This window comes from Hyperolius riggenbachi, chromosome 3, assembly GCF_040937935.1.
Source record: "Hyperolius riggenbachi isolate aHypRig1 chromosome 3, aHypRig1.pri, whole genome shotgun sequence".
Taxonomy (NCBI): Eukaryota; Metazoa; Chordata; class Amphibia; order Anura; family Hyperoliidae; genus Hyperolius; species Hyperolius riggenbachi.
In genome coordinates, this window is record NC_090648.1 from 278,912,658 (window position 1) to 278,938,658 (window position 26,001).

Below are 26,001 nucleotides of genomic sequence, written 5' to 3' on the forward strand. Positions count from 1 at the left end.
ATGTATGAAACGTTATAAAAATAAAGGAAATATCATAAAATTTATATTCTGTTCCATAAAGAACATTATATATTTATAAAAACCTTGGTTTAAACTCTTACATAGAAACATACAAAGGTTGGAAAAAGCTTAACATACATTGTTAGAGCATAGCCATAAACATACATACATCCATCAGATAATGCAAAGAGCCTACATTTTGAGTTTCCATGTATTTTATTTCATACAGTGCAGTGAGGAATGAAAATGATATATAAGCTTTTAGGTTTGGCAGATCCTTCCTCAGGTTTTCTCTGTAATGCAATATTAATGTGAATCCCCAAGCCCACCTTGGTAACAGCTCATATGAACAGAGTTTACAATCAGCCGTCCTATCATTTGAGCTTGATAGCACTATCATATAGTATTGATTCAGAAAGGCAAGGACTCATTATTTGATCTAGGATTTTTTTTACTAACTGGCTACATCTTTCTATTTGAAAATTGTTAAGATATTTACAGGGCTATTCTCATATAATACTGGTTCTTGCTAGACATGAGCAACTTCCTTTTTTGCTCGTTTTTTAAAACAGGAGTTTTTGCACATTTTCAAGATTAGTGAAATTGCACAACTACATAGTATGTATAGGTGTCTTTTGTTCCCCTTAATGGTGCATGACAATTATCCCATACTCAAAGACCTCAGATGTCTACATCTTTTGGTAGGGTATTTTATAATAGTTTTAACTTTTTACAAAGTTTGTAAATACATTACTTTTGAATAATAACATTTTTCAAAATGTTTATAGAATATATTTAATGTCAGTGTTTTTACAAAGTAAATCTAAAACTGGCCTTGTAAACACACTGTAAATGCATTGGTAATTGTCTAATGCAGTATTCCCCATCCTTGTTCTCAACAAATCACATGCTCTGCTGAGAAGCCTACTGGCCCACATGTGAATATGTGTGGTGTGGGCCAGTACATCCTATGAAGATTGGTCAGAGTGTTGTGTAACACTTGAAGCACCCAAGGATGGAAGCCATCTTGACCCTTACCAGTTTTTTATTTTCTTTAGTCTTATTATACATTTTATTTACAGAGCGCCAACATATTCCGTAGTGCTGTACGATGTGCACAACATAAAACAATGGTGTTCATAGATATGTGAGCAGTTCAACATACTGTTGTCAGGATCTCTCCTGTAGCATGTTCTGTCGCTTGCAGTGGAGCTGCAACTGGGCAGTTCTGACTTGTCTGCTTGCATTCGGTTATGCATTCGCTGTGAGTCTTATTGTCATTTGCAATCACTCTGCAGTTCAGAGCAGTTCAGGATGCTGTCAGGATTCCTCCTATGGTTTGCTGCAGTTGAACTGCAGCCAGATAGCCCTGGATTTCCTTCATGCATGTTGTTGCATAGAACTGCATGCATTTGTTGTGATAGTCTTTCAGCTAGCAAATGGTAATCAAGTCAGCTCAGGTTTGAATGAATACCAATGATTATTCAGCTGTGTGGGAATTTGCATACTTGCATCCATTGGCTGATGCCGGCATAAAAGTCTGCCTCCCATTTCAGACCCCGTCTGACATAACGTTCAGCTCTCTGAGGTGTCGTTGGGTCTAAGCTGTGAAAGCTTTTATTGTAAAAATGTATAATGCCTTGCTCTGTATTTCATGTCTGCTGGACGTTTGCTGACCTGCGGCAGATGCCACTTCTACTAGAATGAATAGCTTCAGTATCCCAATTGCCACTCATAAGTATGACCTCCCTTTTATTTGCAGCTTTTCCAATCTGCTGTAATAGCTGCAGTTCTGCAGTATCATGGATTTGTGGTGGTCTAAACCACACCCCAATAAGCAATTGGCAACTGTTTTTTCCACCATGAATATTTAGCCAAATAGACTAGATATATTCACAATCTCGCTGTACCCACCCCACTCATTATCTCTTATAATGCTATACTGCCATTATCTTTTTACCACTTTTTGTCCACATATTGAGTCTTTTTAGTCCTAGTTTAAAATCTCCTGCAACCTTTTAACCATCCTCTCTCCCATTATGGCTGTACCTTCCCCCTGTAGGAACCTGTTTGACCTGCTGTACTAAGCTTCAAAGTCTGCCCAGTTCTCCAGGAACCCAAACTCCACCTTTCGGGACCAATTTAATAGCAACTTATTTAGCTCTCTAAGCTCCCTCTGTCTCTCAGATGTAGCACACAGCAGTGGCAGAATTTCAGAAAACACCACCTTGAAAGTCATTGTTTTACATTTAAATCTCAATGCCTTGAAATCATTTTTGAGAACCTTCCATCTTCCACTAACTTTTTCATTGGTACGAATGTGCACCATGACAGCTGGGTCTTCCCCGGTCCCACCCACTAATCGGTCAATTTGATCCACTACATGTTGAATCCAGAAACCCAGGAGACAACATACTAGATGACATTCACAGTTCCTTCAAAAGATTATTTCACCTGTGCAACTAATAATCAAATCCTCTTCCACCAGTATCTGTCTATGTAGCCTTTGCTGCATTCCTATGCCCACCCTTGTTGCAGCGCTCTGTCACCTGGTTGCTAAGGGATACATCCTGCTGCATCATTTCTACTCCAGAAGCATCATCCCTAATATCATGCAAGCAAGCATATTTATTAGGGATAGAAAACTCAGTACTAGCCTTTCATGCACTTTAACCCCTAGCCCTTTTAACTGTCACCCAAATAGGAGCCAGTAGCCACCTCTTCACCTTGTTCCAACTGTACTCCACCCGTCGCATCCTCACTGGTTCCAATAAATGTCTGGGTTGTGAGATCCAAGCTCTTCTCCATGTTGTCAATTCTTGGTGGCTACTAGTGTTGGGCGAACAGTGTTCGCCACTGTTCGGGTTCTGCAGAACATCACCCTGTTCGGGTGATGTTCGAGTTCGGCCATTTGGCTGAACTAAGAGCGCATGGCAGAACGTTACCCGAACGTTCGGCTAGCGCTGTGATTGGCCGAACGGGTCACGTGTAGTGTTAGGCGAACATCTAGATGTTCGGGTTCGGGCCGAACATGGCCGCGATGTTCGGGTGTTCGAGCCGAACTCTGAACATAATGGAAGTCAATGGGGACCCGAACTTTCGTGCTTTGTAAAGCCTCCTTACATGCTACATACCCCAAATTTACAGGGTATGTGCACCTTGGGAGTGGGTACAAGAGGGAAAAAAATTAGCAAAAAGAGCTTATAGTTTTTGAGAAAATCGATTTTAAAGTTTCAAAGGGAAAACTGTCTTTTAAATGCGGGAAATGTCTGTTTTCTTTGCACAGGTAACATGCTTTTTGTCGGCATGCAGTCATAAATGTAATACTGATAAGAGGTTCCAGGAAAAGGGATCGGTAACGCTAACCCAGCAGCAGCACACGTGATGGAAAAGGAGGAGGGCGGCGCAGGAGGAGAAGGCCACGCTTTGAGACACAACAACCCAGGCCTTGCATGAGGAAAAGAAGCGTGCGGATAGCAATTTGCATTTTGTCGGCATGCAGTCATAAATGTAATACAGATGAGAGGTTCCAGGAAAAGGGACCGGTAACGCTAACCCAGCAGCAGCACACGTGATGGAACAGGAGGAGGGCGGCGCAGGAGGAGAAGGCCACGCTTTGAGACACAACAACCCAGGCCTTGCATGAGGACGAGAAGCGTGCGGATAGCAATTTGCATTTTGTCGCCATGCAGTCATAAATGTAATACAGATGAGAGGTTCAATAAACAGGGACCGGAAACGCTAACCCATCACAGATGTTCATTGTTCATGTTACTTGGTTGGGGTCCGGGAGTGTTGCGTAGTCGTTTCCAATCCAGGATTGATTCATTTTAATTTGAGTCAGACGGTCTGCATTTTCTGTGGAGAGGCGGATACGCCGATCTGTGACGATGCCTCCGGCAGCACTGAAACAGCGTTCCGACATAACGCTGGCTGCCGGGCAAGCCAGCACCTCTATTGCGTACATTGCCAGTTTGTGCCAGGTGTCTAGCTTCGATACCCAATAGTTGAAGGGTGCAGATGGATTGTTCAACACAGCTATGCCATCTGACATGTAGTCCTTGACCATCTTCTCCAGGCGATCGGTGTTGGAGGTGGATCTGCACGCTTGCTGTTCTGTGTGCTGCTGCATGGGTGTCAGAAAATTTTCCCACTCCAAGGACACTGCTGATACCATTCCCTTTTGGGCACTAGCTGCGGCTTGTGTTGTTTGCTGCCCTCCTGGTCGTCCTGGGTTTGCGGAAGTCAGTCTGTCAGCGTACAACTGGCTAGAGGAGGGGGAGGATGTCAATCTCCTCTCTAAAGTCTCCACAAGGGCCTGCTGGTATTCTTCCATTTTGACCTGTCTGACTCTTTCTTCAAGCAGTTTTGGAACATTGTGTTTGTACCGTGGATCCAGAAGGGTATAAACCCAGTAATTGGTGTTGTCCAGAATGCGCACAATGCGTGGGTCGAGTTCAATGCAGTCCTAGGCCGAAGAGGTCATAGCCTAGGGTCACAAAAACCTGTTTATTTGGGCAATTTCAATGGTAGTGATGCTGACGTACATAAATCTCAGCCATGGCCGTTAGCAACGTCTGAATTTCACGAAATGTCTCATGCAGTATGAAGACATATTGTTGGACTTGGATTCCAAAGATGGGGTCCCTACATCTCTGCAAACCAGAGTTACAGGGGTCCAAAATTGGTCAAATCCCCCATAGGCTTTCATTGCCTCCCTATTTCACTTTCCAAAATCTCACATCTTTTCAAAGGGCAATTGCTCAGCAGTGGCAAATTTTCTAGCATTGTAGGGACCCTTAGGGGGAACATGACTGGTGAGTTTCGGGCCCCTAGGCCGAAGAGGTCATAGCCTAGGGTCACAAAAACCTGTTTATTTGGGCAATTTCAATGGTAGTGATGCTGACGTACATAAATCTCAGCCATGGCCGTTAGCAACGTCTGAATTTCACGAAATGTCTCATGCAGGTAGAAGACATATTGTTAGACTTGGATTCCAAAGATGGGGTCCCTACATCTCTGCAAACCAGAGTTACAGGGGTCCAAAATTGGTAAAATCCCCCATAGGCTTTCATTGCCTCCCTATTTCACTTTCCAAAATCTCACATCTTTTCAAAGGGCAATTGCTTAGCAGTGGCAAATTTTCTAGCATTGTAGGGACCCTTAGGGGGAACATGACTGGTGGGTTTCGGGCCCCTAGGCCGAAGAGGTCATAGCCTAGGGTCACAAAAACCTGTTTATTTGGGCTATTTCAATGGTAGTGATGCTGACGCACATAAATCTCAGCCATGGCCGTTAGCAACGTCTGAATTTCACGAAATGTCTCATGCAGGTAGAAGACATATTGTTAGACTTGGATTCCAAAGATGGGGTCCCTAAATCTCTGCAAACCAGAGTTACAGGGGTCCACAATTGGTAAAATCCCCCATAGGCTTTCATTGCCTCCCTATTTCACTTTCCAAAATCTCACATCTTTTCAAAGGGCAATTGCTCAGCAGTGGCAAATTTTCTAGCATTGTAGGGACCCTTAGGGGGAACATGACTGGTGAGTTTTGGGCCCCTAGGCCGAAGAGGTCATAGCCTAGGGTCACAAAAACCTGTTTATTTGGGCAATTTCAATGGTGGCGAGTCTGACGTACATAAATCGCAGCAATGGCCGTTAACAACGTCTGAATCTCACGAAATGTCTCATGCAGGTAGAAGACATATTGTTAGACTTGGATTCCAAAGATGGGGTCTCTACATCTCTGCAAACCAGAGTTACAGGGCTCCAAAATTGGTAAAATCCCCCATAGGCTTTCATTGGGCCTACTATTTACCGTTCCAAAATCTCACACCATTTCAAAGGGCAATGGCTCAGCAGTGGCAAAACTCACCAGTCATGATCCCCCTAAGGGTCCCTACAATGCTAGAAAATTTGCCACTGCTGAGCAATTGCCCTTTGAAAAGATGTGAGATTTTGGAAAGTGAAATAGGGAGGCAATGAAAGCCTATGGGGGATTTGACCAATTTTGGACCCCTGTAACTCTGGTTTGCAGAGATGTAGGGACCCCATCTTTGGAATCCAAGTCCAACAATATGTCTTCATACTGCATGAGACATTTCGTGAAATTCAGACGTTGCTAACTGCCATGGCTGAGATTTATGTACGTCAGCATCACTACCATTGAAATTGCCCAAATAAACAGGTTTTTGTGACCCTAGGCTATGACCTCTTCGGCCTAGGACTGCATTGAACTCGACCCACGCATTGTGCGCATTCTGGACAACACCAATTACTGGGTTTATACCATTCTGGATCCACGGTACAAACACAATGTTCCAAAACTGCTTGAAGAAAGAGTCAGACAGGTCAAAATGGAAGAATACCAGCAGGCCCTTGTGGAGACTTTAGAGAGGAGATTGACATCCTCCCCCTCCTCTAGCCAGTTGTACGCCGACAGACTGACTTCCGCAAACCCAGGACGACCAGGAGGGCAGCAAACAACACAAGCCGCAGCTAGTGCCCAAAAGGGAATGGTATCGGCAGTGTCCTTGGAGTGGGAAAATTTTCTGACACCCATGCAGCAGCACACAGAACAGCAAGCGTGCAGATCTACCTCCAACAACATCGCCTGGAGAAGATGGTCAAGGACTACATGTCAGATGGCGTAGCTGTGTTGAACAATCCATCTGCACCCTTCAACTATTGGGTATCGAAGCTAGACACCTGGCACAAACTGGCAATGTACGCAATAGAGGTGCTGGCTTGCCCGGCAGCCAGCGTTATGTCGGAACGCTGTTTCAGTGCTGCCGGAGGCATCGTCACAGATCGGCGTATCCGCCTCTCCACAGAAAATGCAGACCGTCTGACTCAAATTAAAATGAATCAATCCTGGATTGGAAACGACTACGCAACACTCCCGGACCCCAACCAAGTAACATGAACAATGAGCATCTGTGATGGGTTAGCGTTTCCGGTCCCTGTTTATTGAACCTCTCATCTGTATTACATTTATGACTGCATGGCGACAAAATGCAAATTGCTATCCGCACGCTTCTTGTCCTCATGCAAGGCCTGGGTTGTTGTGTCTCAAAGCGTGGCCTTCTCCTCCTGCGCCACCCTCCTCCTGGTCCATCACGTGTGCTGCTGCTGGGTTAGCGTTACTGGTCCCTTTTCCTGGAACCTCTTATATGTATTACATTTATGACTGCATGCCGACAAAAAGCATGTTACCTGTGCAAAGAAAACAGACATTTCCCGCATTTAAAAGACAGTTTTCCCTTTGAAACTTTAAAATCGATTTTCTCAAAAACTATTAGCTCTTTTTGCTAATTTTTTTTCCTCTTGTACCCACTCCCAAGGTGCACATACCCTGTAAATTTGGGGTATGTAGCATGTAAGGAGGCTTTACAAAGCACAAAAGTTCGGGTCCCCATTGACTTCCATTATGTTCGGAGTTCAGCGCGAACACCCGAACATCGCGGCGATGTTCGGCGAACGTTCGCGAACCCGAGCATCTAGGTGTTCGCCCAACACTAGTGGCTACTGCACGTCAAGGCAGCAGGAAAGACCTGCTTGATATTGCTGTATGAGATTATAGGAAACTTATGTAACACACTTGCTATGGTAAATTTTGCAGAGATTTTGATATTAGCACTGTGATATTCATTTCCAGATTACATAAGCAGTTTGTGAAGTTTTTTTTCCCTGTTGCTTTCATTTCCACTTTAAGTGAAATACTGTTGTGGTTTAAAACAGTGGATACAATTTAATAAATGAAATCCCAGTGATAAAATATTATTGGAAGCTCCATCATGTACAGAAGAATATTTTCAAGCCCACATACACTCCGGTAAATTGTTCAGATTTTCCATAAACCTATTTATGTAATAGAAAGTTGTTTACAAGAAGCATATATGAGTTATTCACAAAGTGAGACTTTTCTGAAATGGAATAAATTATGTCTTCACAGGTGGTGTTTGCATTGCCCAGTCACTGAAAATCCCTCGAGAGCCCAAGCCAGGAGAATTTGATAAAATCATTAAACGCCTTCTGGAAACCCCTCATGCACGGGCAATAATCATTTTTGCAAATGAAGATGACATAAGGTGATGTTTTTTTCCTATTGTTTGCAGCATTTATGATCTTTTCCAGCAGCAGGAGAATTGCACAAACCTCTCGCTTTCTTATCAGTTTTACATTACCCTGACAAGGATGTTCTAGAGAGACTAGGGGTGTAACAAATTTCAATTGCGTTTAGACAAATGCTATTCTGCCATTCCTCAGGGACAGTCTCGCTGTCTTCCTGTAACTCTATAGTGTCCTGTGGATTAAGACATGAGATTGAATGAGATAAATGAAATAAGAATGATAGACAACACATGCTACATTAGGGTTAGACAAAAGCAAATTAACATGAACTACAGACACAGATAGGTGTTAGCATCTATTCCTAAAGCTCCAGTCAAGATGTCAGGATGATTGACTAATTGTTTCCTCTCTGGATGTTTAGTAGGACCGGTTAATTCATCTTGACTTGAATCAATAACATTTCTGTCTTTCCTTTTTCTTTCATGTTTCAGGCGAATTTTAGAAGCAGCAAAAAGAAGTAATCAGACTGGACATTTTCTCTGGATTGGTTCAGACAGTTGGGGTTCCAAAATCTCTCCAGTTTATCAACAAGAAGAAATAGCAGAAGGAGCAGTCACAATACTACCAAAGAGAGCTTCGATAGATGGTATTGGCTATTCTCTATAAGTAAAAAACATATTTTATGCACAATCAATTTCTTTTGTTTGTAATTATTATTATTATTATTACTATTTTTTAGTAAGGATTTGTACCACTTAAAGGATACCCCAACTGAAATGTGACATAATGAGATAGACATGTGTATGTGCAGTGCCTAGCACACAGATAACTATGCTGTGTTCCTTTTTTTCTTTCTCTGCCTGAAAGCGTTAAATATCAGGTATGTAAGTGGCTGACTCAGTCCTGACTCAGACAGGAAGTGACTACAGTGTGACCCTCACTGATAAGAAATTCCCCTCTTTTACCTCTTTCTTGCTCTCAGAAGCCATTTTCTGCTAGGAAAGTGTTTTATAGTTGGAATTTCTTATCAGTGAGGGTCACACTGTAGTCACTTCCTGTCTGAGTCAGGACTGAGTCAGCCACTTACATACCTGATATTTAACTCTTTCAGGCAGAGAAAGAAAAAAAGGAACACAGCATAGTTATCTGTGTGCTAGGCACTGCACATACACATGTCTATCTCATTATGTCACATATCCTTTAATCTTATCAATTACATAAAAAGTGAAGTGAGAGGTATATAGAGGCTACCATATTTATTTACTTTTAAGCAACACCAGTTGTCTAGCTATCCTGCTGATCCTCTGCCTCTAATACTTTTAGCAATGGGCCCTAAACAAGCACGCAGCAGATCAGATGCAGATATTTCTGACCTTTTTGGCAAATCTGACCAGATTAGCTGCATACTTTTTTCTGGTGTGATTCAGGCACTACTGCAGCCAATTTACTGGCAGGGCTTTCCGGCAACTGGCATTGCTTAAAAGGAAATAAATATGGCAGCCTCCATATAGCCCTCACTTCAGTTATTCTTTAATTGGTAAAATTAAGTGATACAAATCCTTACCAAAAAAAAATGGACCGCAGTGTTAAACCCCCCTAAAGACCAGGCCATTTCTCACCTAAAGGGAACCTAAACTGAGAAGGATATGGATTTTTTCTTTTTAAAATAATACCAGTTGCCTGACTCTCCTGCTTATCCGGTGTCTCCAATACTTTTAGTCACAGCCCCTCAACAAGCATGCGGATCAGGTGCTCTGACTGAAGTCAGACTGGATTAGCTGTATGCTTGTTTCAGGTCTGTGATTCAGCCACTGCTACAGCCAGAGATCGGCAGGACTACCAGGCAACTGGTATTGTTTAAAAGGAAACATCCATATCCCTCTCAGTTTAGGTTCCCTTTAATTGGCCACTGCAGCTTTAAAGGAGTCATCAGGCAACGTAAAGTAAAATGAGTGGTACATGCCGGGGGCTTCCTCCAGCTCCAAGCTCCCAGGATGTCCCTCGTCGCAGCTCTCCCCGCAGCCGTTCGCCGCAGGTCCGTCCCGGTCCCCGGCGATGACGCCTGCGTGAGCGGTGCTGTCAATCACCGCCACATGGGCCGGAGCGGACTGCGCAGGCTCAGTAGGTTGCTCTGATGTCATTGCCGGGTACTGGGTCGGAGCTGCAGCGAACGGCTGTGGGGAGAGCTGCGGCGAGGGACATCCTGGGAGCTTGGAGCTGGAGGAAGCCCCCGGTAAGTACCACTCATTTTACTTTGCGTTGCCTGATGACTCCTTTAAGGCCTCGCTGCGGGGCCGCACAACTCAGCACACAAGTGATCCCCCCTTTTCTCCCCACCAACAGAGCTTTCTGTTGGTGGGGTCTGATCACCTCCATATGTTTATTTTATTTTTTTAAAATATTTATTGTTTTTATTTTTTATTTTTATGTATGTTTTTATTTTCATACTCCCCCCTCCCTCCCTCCTCCCGCCAGCCAATCAGTGTGATCAGCTGTCATAGGCTTCAGCGTATGACAGCCGATCACCTCCGAGTCCACAGAGGGGACTGCCATGTCACACGGCTGTCCCCAATACAGCGCTGCCTTACATCACGGTGCTGTACAGCAATAAATGATGGCGATTTCACTGTCTAACAGTCTCCCAGCGTCGATCGCTGCTGGGAGACTGAAGTCATCAGAGTAAGGATGTGCGCCCATAGGCGCCCGTGAATGCCTGCAAACCACGCCCCTAGGACCTTACGCCAATTAGCGTTAGGCGGTCCTGGGGCTAATACCCCTATATTATGAAAACAAGGTCTTCAAATGTAAATACTGTATTTAGAAATATTTACCTTCACAGTGGCAGCTTTCTGATGGGGTCCAGAAGAAATAGCTGAGCCCAATTGGATCCTCTCTACTGCTCAGGCGACTCACGCCTGCACAGTTCAGTGGACTCAATCAGGCTTGGCTATTTCCTGAAGAGCCCATCAGAAAGCCACTACTGTGCTTGCGCTGGAGAGTGGTAGGTATATATTACAGCTGCTACTGCGTCTGCACCACAGCCAACAAGCTTGTCAGCTGATTTTTTGGGGACTGCCAGTGCTGGATCCTGGAGGGTGAAGAGGACGGTGGAGGGCTGTTTTTTTCTTTTTTTTGTTACAGATCTACTTAAAAACGATGCCGCATCAGGCTCAGGCACACACAAGTGCAGCATAGTTTTAACTTCACGTCGTCCCAAACCGGATAAAGCCTAGCTGGACAACAAAGAAATGTTATCTTAAAGTAGCCTGGAAAGGCATAAAAACCTTTGCTTTTATCCCTCTATGGGCCATATGCAATTCACTTTTTCTCCTGAGTGTTCTCCTAGGTGATATCACACCTTGTCAATAAAATGTCTTTTAAGCCACCAGCAAACAAGAAAATACTCAGAATATTGTTTGTTTGTTTTTTAACATAAATTTGTATTGAATTTTCAATAATACAGTTTAGCGGTACTTATTCAAATTATACACAGCATTTCGATTAGGTCATAAATCATGGCAGAAATAAGAAATATACACAGTATAACCAACTATTGCAGAGATTACCCCACTAGCAGGGCCGGTTCTAGACTTTTTGTTGTAGGAGGTTATAGAATAGAATGTTGGCATTTAATAAATGAAGAAATATTAACATTCATAGTAGAAGGAAATATCAACAACGGTGCATCAATCATTGAAAATATAATATACAGTATATAATAACTGTTTAAACCTAGAAAACATTAATATACTATAATATCAAATGTATAATTTTCATCTCCCTTATTTGTCTTGACCACACAGGGTAGAGGGAGAAGAAGGTCATAGAATAGGGTGGTGGAAGAAACATCAAGGAGTGGCATCCTGTTTATGAGGAGTCAGTGGTGTAGCTAAGGAGCTATGGGCCCCGGTGCAAGTTTTACATGGGGCCCCCAAGCACTCTATACATAACAATTGATATGGCGCACCACATCCTGCCAAGGACAACCACAGTGTCAGAGGTGCAAGAAGGGGATAAGGAACAGTGTGTTAAGGATTACTATTATTCAAAGCATCTTTAGAAGTGATTATTACCAGCATAGGACCAATAGAGAGCTAATATTGTGATAGAGGGTGGACTGTTCGGGACCCATCTGGCCCAAGGGCCCCGATGCGGTTGCTACCTCTGCACCCCCTATTGCTACACCACTGTGAGGAGTGGCTTTGAATTAATATAAAAGCACAAACTTCACTTGTCAAACTACTTAGTTAGCTGAGGATTTCCTAGCAGGAATTTCCCTAAAGGTGGCCACACACAATACAATAAAATGATCCTATTTTACAGCAATTCAATAAAAACGATTGTATCTCCTGAAAAAACCGAAAGCCTTTTTTTTTCATTCGACTGAAAAATCCAATCGGATTTCCCGTTTTCTTCGATTTTTATCGATCCGGAATGCCAGATATTTTTCTTCAATCATTCTAAAGATTGTATAGTGTGTGTTGGATTGTCAATTTATTTATATACACACCCTAGCAATTTTGTCAGAGTTTTCAACCATTTTTTTATCATAATTGGGGAAAAATTGAACATACATGTGTGGTACATTGGTCATATTTTTTGAAATGTTACAAGCAGTCAGAAAAATTGATTGCAATTCTTAAATTGAACAGATATTTAAAACATTGTATGGTGTGTGGCCACCTTTAGACTTAGGGTCAGGCCATTGTTGTGGTATAATAAAGGGAACTATCGTCCAGAAGGGGTCTATTCCTTATTGTACTGAAGGGGTCGATAACGCTCATGAAGGAGATTGTGTCTGATTATAGACAGTAAATGGGAAAAGCATATCTTGTCAGAGGATTTCCAGGATACTGTAATAAGATGGCAAGCTGCAGCTAGAGAGTGGTTTTGAAGTGGACCTGAGGTGAGAGTGATATGGAGACTGCCATATTTATTTCTTTTTAAACAATACCAGTTGCCTGGTAGCCCTGCCGATCTATTTGGCTGCAGTAGTGTCTGAATAACACCAGAAACAAGCATGCAGCTAATGTTGTCAGTTCTGTAGTCAGTAATGTCAGAAACACCTGATCTGCAAATGCTTGTTCAGGGTCTATGGATGGAAGTATTAGAGACAGAGGATCAGCAGGGCAGCCAAACAACTGGTATTGCTTCAAAGAAAATAAATATGGCAGCCTCCATATCACTCTCCCCTTGGACTTACTTTAAATAAGGGTGAATCAGATTTTGTAATAGTTGCCAAACTTATTGACAGTAGGGCAATTCCACAACATATGTCTTAAGGTTCCATATACTCTGAATATTTTTTACAATACCTTTTCACCTACTTTTTATTACGTTTTCAATTGCTGAGTGCTGAAAAGTTGTTGTTTTTAAACACAAGGTGAAATATTAACTACTAGGAGAAAACTTAGGAGAAAAAGTGAATTGAATAAGGACCAATGTATTTTTATTTGGGATCAGAGACCGTTAAAAAAAGTTTTGCTTTTCTATTGAATCGTTAGATGCCTTGCTGAGTTAGCAGCGGCCTTAAAAATGCAGTAATCCGCCTGGAGTCCTGGACCCTGTTGGTGGTGGTGTAAAAGGCAGTCATTCGGCCTACAGGCAGAGATACTATGTGGGGACTGGGGACCGACTTAGTCTTGGAGCCGGCAGTCACACGGCGTGCAGGCAGAGATGCTGTGTGTGGGGACTGACTTAGTCTTCGGGCGGGCAGTAGCCCTCCGGGATCCATACCTAATTCATTTTGATAAAGGTGAGGTACTGAACACTTTTTTGACCTAGGTGACTTCTCTTCTCAGTGACAATGCCTTCAGCTGCGCTGAAGGTCCTTTCTGACAGGACGCTTGAGGCAGGGCAAGACAGAAGTTGGATAGCAAATTGTAAGAGCTCTAGCCACAGGTCAAGCCTGCACACCCAGTAGTCCAGGGGTTCATTGCTGTTGTCTACATCAGCAGTTAAGGCCAGGTATTTGGCTACCTGCTGGTTGAGGCATTGGTGGAGGTTGGATCTGGAGGGGCTAAGGACTAAAGAATGTCTGCATGTCCGACATCACCATGAGATAGCTGGAGCATCCTGTCCTTGCCTGCGTGGACATGGGAGAAGGATTACTGGCAGTGGCACATTTATTCCGTTGTGCTGTGATCACCCTTAAACGCACTGTAAAGCGTACTTGCCAGCTTGTTGTGCAAGTACTGCATCCTTTCTGCCTTCTGGAGAGTTGGTAACATCTCCGCCATCACCGGCAAGTTGTTTCTCTGCTGAATTTCGGTGAAACGTACCATGGCCGTGTAAGACCGCCTGAAATTCTCACACACCTTCCTGGACTGCTTCAGGACCCTCCGGGGTGCCGCTGTGTGGGTTCCAGGTGGTGAGACTGCACCCCCCAGCCCCCCCCCTCCGGGGTGCCGATGTGTCGGTTCCAGGCGGTGAGACTGCACCCCCCAGCCTCCCCCTCCGGGGTGCCGCTGTGTGGGTTCTAGGCGGTGAGAAGAGCCTGGGACCCCTGCGGCCCCCCGGTTGTATGGGGGCATTGGGAAGCCTCCTCGAGGCACCCCTGGATAGTGCTAATGTAGCATGAACTAATTCCTGCAGGGCGATTGCTTTGCGGTTTTGGTTTTTGACCCTGCATATTTAGGCATACAAAAGCGAATGCATATTTGCATGAGCAGTGTCTCGTGATTAGCCAATAGGCCAAATTTGCAAAGCCAGATTTGTCAGGTTCACTTGGTTGATGCACACATTTTCTTTCTGGTGTAATTATCAGGACGTCCTGTAAGCCTGGGTACTTACACACAAATCTCTGAATTATTAGATTCAGCACATGTGCCATGCAGGGTACATGTGTCAACTTTCCCAAATTCAAAGCTGAAATGAGATTGCTGCCGTTGTCACACACCACGTTGGTATCAATACAATGTGCAGCTGTCACACACACAGGTACCGTGAACAGGTATGCATTGACTGGAAGCAACAGCAGAGTCGCTAGACTTGGAAGCAACAACTGGAACCGCGGACTTGGAAGCAACAACTGGAACCGCAGACTTGGAAGCAACAACTGGAACCGCGGACTTGGAAGCAACAACTGGAACCGAAGACTTGGAAGCAACAACTGGAACAGAAGACTTGGGAGCAACAACTGGAACCGAAGACTTGGAAGCAACAACTGGAACCGAAGACTTGGAAGCAACAACTGGAACCACAGACTGGATACCCTCAGAAGCGGCAGCAGACTGGATACCCTCAGAGGCGGCAGCAGACTGGATACCCTCAGAGGCGGCAGCAGACTGGATACCCTCAGAGGCGGCAGCAGACTGGATTCCCTCAGAAGCGGCAGCAGACTGGATACCCTCAGAAGCGGCAGCAGACTGGATACCCTCAGAAGCGGCAGCAGACTGGATACCCTCAGAAGCGGCAGCAGACTGGATACCCTCAGAAGCGGCAGCAGACTGGATATCCTCAGAAGCGGCAGCAGACTGGATATCCTCAGAAGCGGCAGCAGACTGGATATCCTCCGAAGCGGCAGCAGACTGGATATCCTCAGAAGCGGCAGCCAAGTCACCAGACTTGGAAGCAACAGCAGAGTCGCCAGACTTGGAAGCAACAGCAGAGTCGCCAGACTTGGAAGCAACAGCAGAGTCGCCAGACTTGGAAGCAACAGCAGAGTCGCCAGACTTGGAAGCAACAGCAGAGTCATCAGACTTGGAAGCAACAGCAGAGTCGCCAGACTTGGAAGCAACAGCAGAGTCACCAGACTTGGAAGCAACAGCAGAGTTGCCAGACTTGGAAGCAACAGCAGAGTCCCCAGACTTGGAAGCAGCAGCAGAGTCCCCAGACTTGGAAGAAGCAGCAGAGTCCCCAGACTTGGAAGCAGCAGCAGAGTCCCCAGACTTGGAAGCAGCAGCAGAGTCCTGTGACATCTGAGCAGTTAACTGGAAAGCTTCAGGTAGTGCTGCAGGCAGATTAGCAACAGACTGAATAGTCTCGGGCAGGGCAGCAACAGGCTGGATGGTAAACTGGGTGCCCTCAGGTAGTCCAGCAGACCAGGCACTACCAGGAGAAGCAAGAACAGTAGCAACAAAAGTCTGTGAAGGCTGGGCAGCAGCTTGCATAACCTCATGGATCTGGACCTTTGGTAGAGCGCTTGGCTGGGTCGTTGGCTGAGCTCTTGGCTGGACCGTTGGCTGAGCGCTTGGCTGGACCATTGGCTGAGCGCTTGGCTGGACCGTTGGCTGAACGCTTGGCTGGACCGTTGGCTGAACGCTTGGCTGGACCGTTGGCTGAGCGCTTGGCTGGACCGTTGGCTGAGATCCCGATACAGTCTGTGCAGACTGGCACTGAAACTGTGTGAACTGAGCCTGTGCGGACTGGGAACAAAGTTCTGCAGGCAGGGAGCAAAGTTCCGCAGGCAGGGAGCAAAGTTCCGCAGGCAGGGAGCAAAGTTCCGCAGGCAGGGGGCAAAGTTCCGCGGGCTGGATGCCACACTCTGCAGGCTGGATGCCACACTCTGCGGGCTGGATGCAACACTCTGCGGGCTGGATGCAACACTCTGCGGGCTGGATGCAACACTCTGCGGGCTGGATTGCAGGACTGGATACTGCAGGATAAACATTCTGGAGCTCTGCAGGCCTGGCAGGCTGACCCACTGTCAGCAAACCTAGTCCATGAAAGAGTCCACAAAGAAAGGCGAAGGACTGCTCAGGACAGACTGGAGATTGCTGAGGACACAAATCACCTGGAGTCTGCATGGACATGGTTGAAGTCTGCACGGATCGGGGTGAAGTCTGCACGGATCGGGGTGAAGTCTGTATGGAGCTGGATGAAGTTTGTATGGAGCTGGATGAAGTTTGTATGGAGCTGGAAGGAGGCTGCACACGACTGGAATCGACTGGAGGCTGCACACGACTGGAATCGGCTGGAGGCTGCACACAACTGGAATCGGCTGGAGGCTGCACACGACTGGAATCGGCTGGAGGCTGCACACGACTGGAATCGGCTGGAGGCTGCACACGACTGGAATCGGCTGGAGGCTGCACACGACTGGAATCGGCTGGAGGCTGCACACGACTGGAATCGGTTGGAGGCTGCACACGACTGGAATCGGCTGGAGGCTGCACACGACTGGAATCGACTAGAGGCTGCACATGCTGAATGGAGTTGGTAGGAAAGAATTTCTTTTTCTTTTTGGATGATGACTTGTTTTCTAATGATTTTTGCCAGGACCAAGGTGTGGTTCTGACTGCAGTTTGCAATGGAGTTTGTACAGATAACTGACATGCAGGTTGTGAACTCTGGACATTAGGGTTATCAGAGAGAGGATGAGATTGAAATTTAGAGGAAAGAATTTCTTGCCAGATGGCAATCAAAGCAGAGGCAGACTCATTCTCACACAAGGCAGAGATCTTACTCCACAGATATAATTCCTAATAAACTCCTCATCTTGTTGCAAATAGAATGACATCAACTCTTCCCTATCATTCTTCAAATAGCCACAATAAGCATTGATCTCTTCTGCAGTAAAATCAAAACTGACTCGATTGCTGCAATCTCTCCACTCATTTGATTCCTCAATCACATGCATGCATGCATCTGCATCAAATGACAAGATTTCCTCCCAAACTTGGATCAGGGCAGAGGCGGCTTTCTGCGGACACAATTTGTAACCACTCATCCTTTTCACAGCATGCACATATTTCAGCAGACAAGAACTTTCCATTTTAGAATAGTGGTTTAAAAAACTTTTCCTATCCTTCTTTAAATGATCAAATAGATAGTTAATATCTGCTGCACAAAAGACAGGCTCTAAACGAGATTGGTTCCTAACTGGCAGAGACAGGGGCGTAGCAATAGAGGTCGCAGAGGTCGCATTGGCGACCAGGCCCGCCGCCTGAAGCCTTGAGGGGGGGCCCGGCCGCCGGGCCCCCCCTCCCTGTTTGCATAATGTATGGTACTAGTGTGTGGGTGCTGCCGGGCCGCCGGCATCCATTCCTTACTAATTGCGGCGGCGCCGGCTCCGGCAGAGCAGAGTGCAGAAGATTCTCTCCCTCTCTCCCTCGGCTGGCTCCGCCTCCCTCCTCCCCAGCGTCAGCAGCAGAGACAGTCACAGCAGTGACAACAGCACAGTCATTTGCGGCGGCCGGCGGAGCCTCTGGAGAGATGACTCATGTCACTGTCTGTGACTAATGACGTCACTCGCTCTCTCCCCCCTGGTGCTGGCTGGCCTCTAATCTACTGCGGTGAGTGAGACGACTGTCTGAGACATCACTCTCCGCAGCCTGTACAGCCCCCTGCCCCCCTCCCTCAGCCCTCACTCACTGATCTCTGGCTGGCAGCGGCAGGCCTAGCTCCTCCCTTCTACCTAGAGAGCTGTGACTGTCGAGAGACTCGAGAGAGCTGCCAGTCTGTCACAGTCAGTGTGCAGTCAGGGGGGCAGCTACCTAATCTATCCTGGGGGGCAGCTACCTACCTAATCTATCCTGGGGGGCAGCTACCTAATCTATCCTGGGGGGCAGCTACCTACCTAATCTATCCTGGGGGGGCAGCTACCTAATCTATCCTGGGGGGCAGCTACCTACCTAATCTATCCTGGGGGGGGGCAGCTACCTACCTAATCTATCCTGGGGGGCAGCTACCTACCTAATCTATCCTGGGGGCAGCTACCTACCTAATCTATCCTGGGGGGGCAGCTACCTACCTAATCTTTCCTGGGGGGGGGGCAGCTACCTAATCTATCCTGGGGGCAGCTACCTAATCTAACCTATACTGGGGGCAGCTACCTAATCTAACATATACTGTGGGGCACCTACCTAATCTAACCTATACTGGGGGGCACCTACCTAATCTAACCTTATACTGGGGGGCACCTACCTAATCTAACCTATACTGGGGGGCACCTACCTATCTAACCTATACTGGGGGGCACCTACCTCATCTAACCTATACTGGGGGACAGCTACCTAATCTAACCTATACTGGGGGGAACCTACCTATCTAACCTATACTGGGGGGCACCTACCTATCTAACCTATACTGGGGGCACTTACTTATCTAACCTGTATTGGGGGCACCTAGCTAGCCTATACAGGTGGCAACTATACTGGCTACCTATATTGGAGGCACCTACCTAACTAACCTATACTGGGGGCACCTACCTATCTAACCTATGCTGGGGGCAACTATTCTGGCTACCTATATTAGAGGCACCCACCTAGTTAACCTGTACTGGGGGCACCTGTCTAACTTATCTTACTTATACCGGCGGCGCCTGCCTATCTAACCTATACTGGGGGCAACTATACTGGCTACCTATGCTGGAGGCACCTACCTGGCTAACCTACACCGGGGGCAACTATACTGGCTTACCTATGCCTGGCTACCTATACTGGGGGGACCTATAGCTGGCTATAGGGATTCGGATATGTGTGTGTGTCGGGTGTTGCCGGGGGAGGGGGGGGGCTGTTGTTGCTGGGGGGGGACTATTGTTGCCGGGGGGGCCCACATCCAGATTCCGCATCGGGGCCCAGAGGTTTGTAGCTACGCCACTGGGCAGAGAATTTATTTGTCTATTAATAGAACTTGACTGAACTACATCAGAAACAGAATCAAGACTGGACTGAATTGTAACAGACAAAGAACCAATTTGAAGGTTATTCTTTGCTGTCACAGAACAAGGTTTGCATTGGGAAAATAACATCTCTTCCCAGGCAGACATTAACAAGGAGGTTTTTTCAAATTTGCATACTCTTAAATCAATCAATGATTGAAGGGATTGGACACAAGCTTGCATAATATTTTTGTCTTTTTTGGAGTAGAACTTAAAGAAAGATTCCCTGTCGTTTTTCAAAATAGACGTCAAAACGGTAACATCAGATTGGCTAAATGGAGGATCAAGAAAATTATCCTTGGATAATTTACTTTTCAGCAACCATTGAAGGACCTGCAGAAAGTCCTGCACCTCTTCTGCAGACAAGATTTTCTGATTAACATAGTTTTGCACTAACTCCAATAACTGCTGAAGCTGCTTTCTGGGATAAGCTGCAAAATACAGGAAGGAATAATCTTTGCTTTCTTCAGCAACCAAGGCATAGTAGTGCACCTCATCAAAACTCCAACTCTTTGTACAGATAAATGAATCTGCAGTATTTCTGTGATCAATATATGGGTTGGCTAGGTCATTCTGTAACGATTGGTCATGCAGATCGTGGTCGTGACTGGAACCAGACTGGCAGATCCACGATCTCTGCCTGGCAATCGTTTTGGTTTAACAAAACCAGAAGATCACAATGGAAATACTGACGTCTGCACAACAAGAGTAGAAAATACTGGAACAGAGTTCAGGAACACAGGACTTGATGGCTAGAGTCACAACTGCAGCGAGCAGACAAACAGAATGACCTAGCAATGTGCTGCTAGGAAGTCCGGCCTTAAATATGCAGCACATTGCTCAGGTGACTGGCCAGAATCTTCCAAAGTTCCATCTGCTGGTGAGCCTAAGAATTGCACTGCTTCCAGCAATATGAGAGCCATCTGCTGGTAGACAGCGGAAGTCCACCTCAAGTTCCTTAGTGCTGCCACCAGCAGGATGACACAGGCACAGATCATTACAGTATGCAGTGACTAGTATTACAAATGTGCAGCTGTCACACACACAGGTACCGTGAACAGGTATGCAGTGATAGGTATATAATATAACACTGCGTGCTGTCACGCAGGTGCACTGAACCGGTATGCAGTGACTGGTATCAATACAATGTGCAGCTGTCACACACACATAGGTACTGTGAACAGGTATGCAGTGACTGGTATATAATATAACACTGCGTGCTGTCATGCAGGTGCACTGAACAGGTATACAGTGACTGGTATCAATACAATGTGCAGCTGTCACACACACAGGTACCGTGAACAGGTATGCAGTGACTGGTATATACTATAACACTGCATGCTGTCACAGAGGTGCACTGAACAGGTATGCAGTGACTGGTATCAATACAATGTGCAGCTGTCACACGCACAGGTACCGTGAACAGGTATGCAGTGACTGGTATTACAAATGTGCAGCTGTCACAAACGTGCAGTGAAAAGGTAGGCACTGAATGTGCTGGGCCTGGCAGTGGCGCAGTAGGAATTAGCAAGGGCCAGCTGCGACTGATTGACAGGGCTGTATATGCAAGTGTTAGTGGGCCACACACAAAAAAAACAGATCACAAGAACAACATTAGCTCTTAAAAGAGCTGTTGTGGGGTGCTTTTTAGCAATAAGTATCATCAAGGAGTAAGCTAACAAGCCTAACAAGAGCCTAACTAAGCTTTCCCTTATCTCTGCAGCAACCTCTCTCCGTTCTCTCACTAACTACGCAGCACACACAGAGTGAGGAAATGGCCAACGCTGCTGCTATTATACGGGGGGGGGGGGGGGGTTCCGGGATGGAGTGCAGCCTGATTCGCTACCATGTGTCTACTGACTGTGATGTAGAGGGTCAAAGTTTAGCCTAATGATGTAGTATAGGGGCAGGTCGAACTTGCATATAGTTCGCAGTTCACTGCAAACACGAACCACTGATGTTCGCACGAATCGGTTCGGGCCATCTCTAAGTGCAATGAAATATGAAAAATAACTAAATGACAATTATACACCTATTCCTATAACACCCTCTACCTCCCTCACCCCTCCCCCCACCACCCACTCTCCCTCTGTTAACCCGCAATGGATTCCAACAATAAATGAACTTTCATAGAAAGTGATATATGCTATAAATAATACTAAGGCTACCTTAGGTCTCATTATCTGTGTTTGCATTTCAGCCCCATATAACTGGAGTAATATTCATTTTATAAATAAATAAATAAATTTAGCAGCAGGAATAAAAACTATAGAAGAGAAAGGAGAAGAGTTATGGGTTTCATAACAGCTAAATCCTCTACTATGCAGAGATGTCCAAGATTCGTCTGCCTTCAACCAATTCTGTATAAATATATACAGTATTTCACAACAGCCAAGAATTGGCAAAGGCAGCACAGCTAGCACCCCTCTAATTCCTGAACCACATTCTCCATAGGTTCTATATTATCCATCTCTCCATACCAATCTTTATTAGACGGAGCAACAGTGCATTTCCAGAATTTAGGAATAGTGAGACAGGCAGTAGCCAAAAAGTGCCTTAATAAAGATGTCTAAAATGTCTGGGTTGGCATAGGGAGCATTGACAGCAAGAGGGCAGCAGGTGTATTTGCTAACTCAATACCTAAACAATCTTTAGCAATTGTACAGATATTTAACCAAAAATGTTGGATTAGAGGACATGCATGCCAAATGTGCACGAAGGTGCCTTCCCCCTCTAAGCAGCACCAACATCCATTAGATATATCAGGGTTCATTTTATTCAGGATTACCGGAGTTCTATACCACCTTGACAAGATTTTAACCACTTCAGCTCAAAGGTGTTTTCACCTTCAGGACAGAAGCAATTTTCCTCTGTGAGCACTCTTCCCATTCATTCGCCAATAACTTTATCACTACTCATCACACATAAATGATCAATATCTTGTTTTTTTACCACAAATTATAGTTTTTGTGAGTGATACTTGTTTTCAGTAATTACTCTATGTTCTATGCATTTTGAAGGCAAATACACACACAAAAAATGAAAAATACACTATTTCTCCAATTGCACCCCTATAACTTTCCCATGTTTTGTCTGAGAACTCCAGATCAAAATTCATTTAACAAATGAGACTAGCTTTAGATGCAAATTATTTAGAGTTAGTGCAAGTTTGTGAGGTAATTTTATGCAGATATATGCAACTACAAAATCTTCTTGCAGTAGCTATTTATCCCACAGGCATAAATCAGATTACTTCATTTCAGATATTCATTTATCTAAATTGCCAGTCAACATTTTGTGATGCTCTCAGTTGGATGAGAGATGACATACAAAGACGTGACAACACTAGTTCATTTCAAGCTATATGATCTCTTCATCAGGCTTATGTACATTGTTAGAGTAGGCTCTGATTCACTGGCAATTTGGACAAAATGTATATATGAAATTGAGTAATCCACATTTATGCCTGTGTAATTGATGATGTGCTGTCTTAAACATAATAAAGAAGCTACTGATTCCAATAAGATTTGATATCCTATATTCTATATAATATCAGACTGCAAAATCAAAGTATAGAGCACAGCAAAAGCTGGTCGAATTCACGTAAAGCAATATCAATCCATAATGGCAAATAGATTTACACACAATCAGTCCTCTTTATGTGCCCTCACCTTGTGGGTATGCAGAAGGTACGTGGGTAGAAGCCTAGATTGAAAAGGAAATCTAAAGAGCAGACGCACAAAGAAGAATAAAAGGAACAGGCAGATAGAAGTCAGACACAGGTGGACATTAGCTAGCCAGAAAGCCAGCAATACCAGAAGAGAGGACAAATAGAAATGTACCAAAAGATAGTATTTCCCAAGTGACCACTCTTCAGCCTAAGAGGGCAATTAAGACTTCAATCATATCTTAACTGATGAAACTGCCACGGGTAACTCCTGATCATTCTCCATTCCTCTGTGGAGGGATCTGTGCCTCAAGGCAAGGCCCAAATATATTTTCCAGAATATACTCCATGTGTGCCTAAAAATCAGTAGCTGACTTCCTAAATCATTTCAGTGATTTAGGACTGAAAATAAATGACTTACATATTATGGAGCGCTGTAACTTGAAACAAAGGACAGATGAAATAGCGGAAAATTTGTAAACTAACAAGTAGAACATGTCCCAGAGGGCTAATATCTGTATCATGTGACTACCAGAAAGTTTCAGAACACTAAAACAAAAAATGTCGTAAACTTGTTGTATATCTTAATGCCACAAACAGATCAATCTCTATTTAAAATTATAAGAATTCACAGGGCATTTGTACAACATAGAAATACATTGTGTATAGATTAGAGTTGGGCCAAACCTCCGATTTTAGGTTCGCGAACCGGGTTCGCGAACTTCCGCGGAAGGTTCGGTTCGCGTTAAAGTTCGCGAACCGCAATAGACTTCAATGGGGATGCGAACTTTGAAAAAAAAAAAATTTATGCTGGCCACAAAAGTGATGGAAAAGATGATTCAAGGGGTCTAACACCTGGAGGGGGGCATGGCGGAGTGGGATACACGCCAAAAGTCCCCGGGAAAAATCTGGATTTGACGAAAAGCAGCGTTTTAAGGGCAGAAATCACATTGAATGCTAAATGACAGGCCTAAAGTGCTTTAAAACATCTTGCATGTGTATACATCAATCAGGTAGTGTAATTAAGGTACTGCTTCACACTGACACACCAAACTCCACTGAACAGAACAGGTATGCAGTGGCGGGTTCACTAAACAGGTATACAGTGGCGGGTCCACTGAACAGAACAGGTATGCAGTGGCGGGTTCACTAAACAGGTATACAGTGGCGGGTCCACTGAACAGAACAGGTATGCAGTGGCGGGTTCACTGAACAGGTATGCAGTGGTGGGTTCACAGAACAGGTATGTAGTGGTGGGTTCACAGAACAGGTATGCAGTGGCAGCAGGATCACTGAACAGGTATGCAGTGGTGGGTGGGTTCACAGAACAGGTATGCAGTGGTGGGTTCACAGAACAGGTATGCAGTGGCAGCAGGATCACTGAACAGGTATGCAGTGGTGGTGGGTGGGTTCACAGAACAGGTATGCAGTGGCAGGATCACTGAACAGGTATGCAGTGGTGGGTGGGTTCACAGAACAGGTATGCAGTGGCAGCAGGATCACTGAACAGGTATGCAGTGGTGGGTGGGTTCACAGAACAGGTATGCAGTGGCAGGATCACTGAACAGGTATGCAGTGGCAGGATCACAGTACAGGTATGCAGTGGGCTGAGGGCTCACTGAACAGAACAGGTATGCAGCCAGGAAGAAGTTAAGCCTAACTAATCTTTCCCTATATGAGAGACTGCAGCAGCTCGCCCTACTCTCACTAATGCAGGCACACGAGTGGCCGTAATGGCCGCCGCTGCCTGCCTTATATAAGGGGGTGGGGCTCCAGGGGCTAGTGTAGCCTAATTGGCTACACTGGGCCTGCTGACTGTGATGTAGAGGGTCAAAGTTGACCCTCAGGTGCATTATGGGGCGAACCGAACTTCTTCCGCAAAACGTTCGCGTGCGGTACCCGCACGCGAACCACCTAAGTTCGCGCGAACCACGTTCGCTGGCGAACCGTTCGGCCCAACTCTAGTATAGATGTAATTGTATGTCCTCACTATGCAGATATGAGATCAGCACTGCTGCAAGCTGCAATATGATTCTCCACACTACCAGGTCTCCCAGCCCAGTCTAATATTTGCAGACATTTCACCTTTAATTTGGCAAGACAAAGAGGTTTAGGGCTTATCATTCAGGCAGTTAATGAGATTAATTAGGTATAAGTTTGCTTTTCCCTTTCCCTTTCAATAATAAAATAGTCAATACACAATAATATAATTGGAGGAAGGCAAAAGAGTCATTAATGCTAAACATAAAGACTAACCAAAGATTACCATCTCTACCACTACACCAAGATGAAGAAGCAGGGGTAGCCAAGACTGCAGTCAGCTCCAGATCTGAGGGAAGCTCTCCAAAATACTTATTGCTTCCCCGTGATAGTGGATTGCCTCACACTTCAACCTCGGAAAACATGAAAAAAGCCATATTCTGGTAATTAGCCAGACTTAATTTTATACGGTTTAACTACTATATGAGTTAAAACATTCAGGTATAATTTACAGCAACAGTATACACCACTCACCAGATGTCCCCCAGCTGATTATCACACTCAACCACTTATCTATACAAGCTCCAGCATTAAAAGGACATCATAAATGCAAGCAAATAATATGGTCGAAGAGATGAATCTTTAAATCCACTGTAAATAACACATATGAGATCCAAA

The 26,001-nt window shown here is 45.2% G+C and overlaps 1 protein-coding gene across 6 annotated transcripts in view; it reads left to right on the top strand.

The window, feature by feature from the left end:
* Positions 1–26,001, top strand: part of GRM8 (glutamate metabotropic receptor 8) — a 1,285,400-nt gene that overhangs the window by 864,020 nt on the left and 395,379 nt on the right. For all 6 annotated transcript variants that reach the window (XM_068276365.1, XM_068276364.1, XM_068276366.1 and 3 more), the window contains 2 exons: positions 7,956–8,091; positions 8,566–8,720. In XM_068276365.1, coding sequence (XP_068132466.1) covers positions 7,956–8,091; positions 8,566–8,720 — 291 coding nt within the window. The remainder of the gene's footprint in view (positions 1–7,955; positions 8,092–8,565; positions 8,721–26,001) is intronic.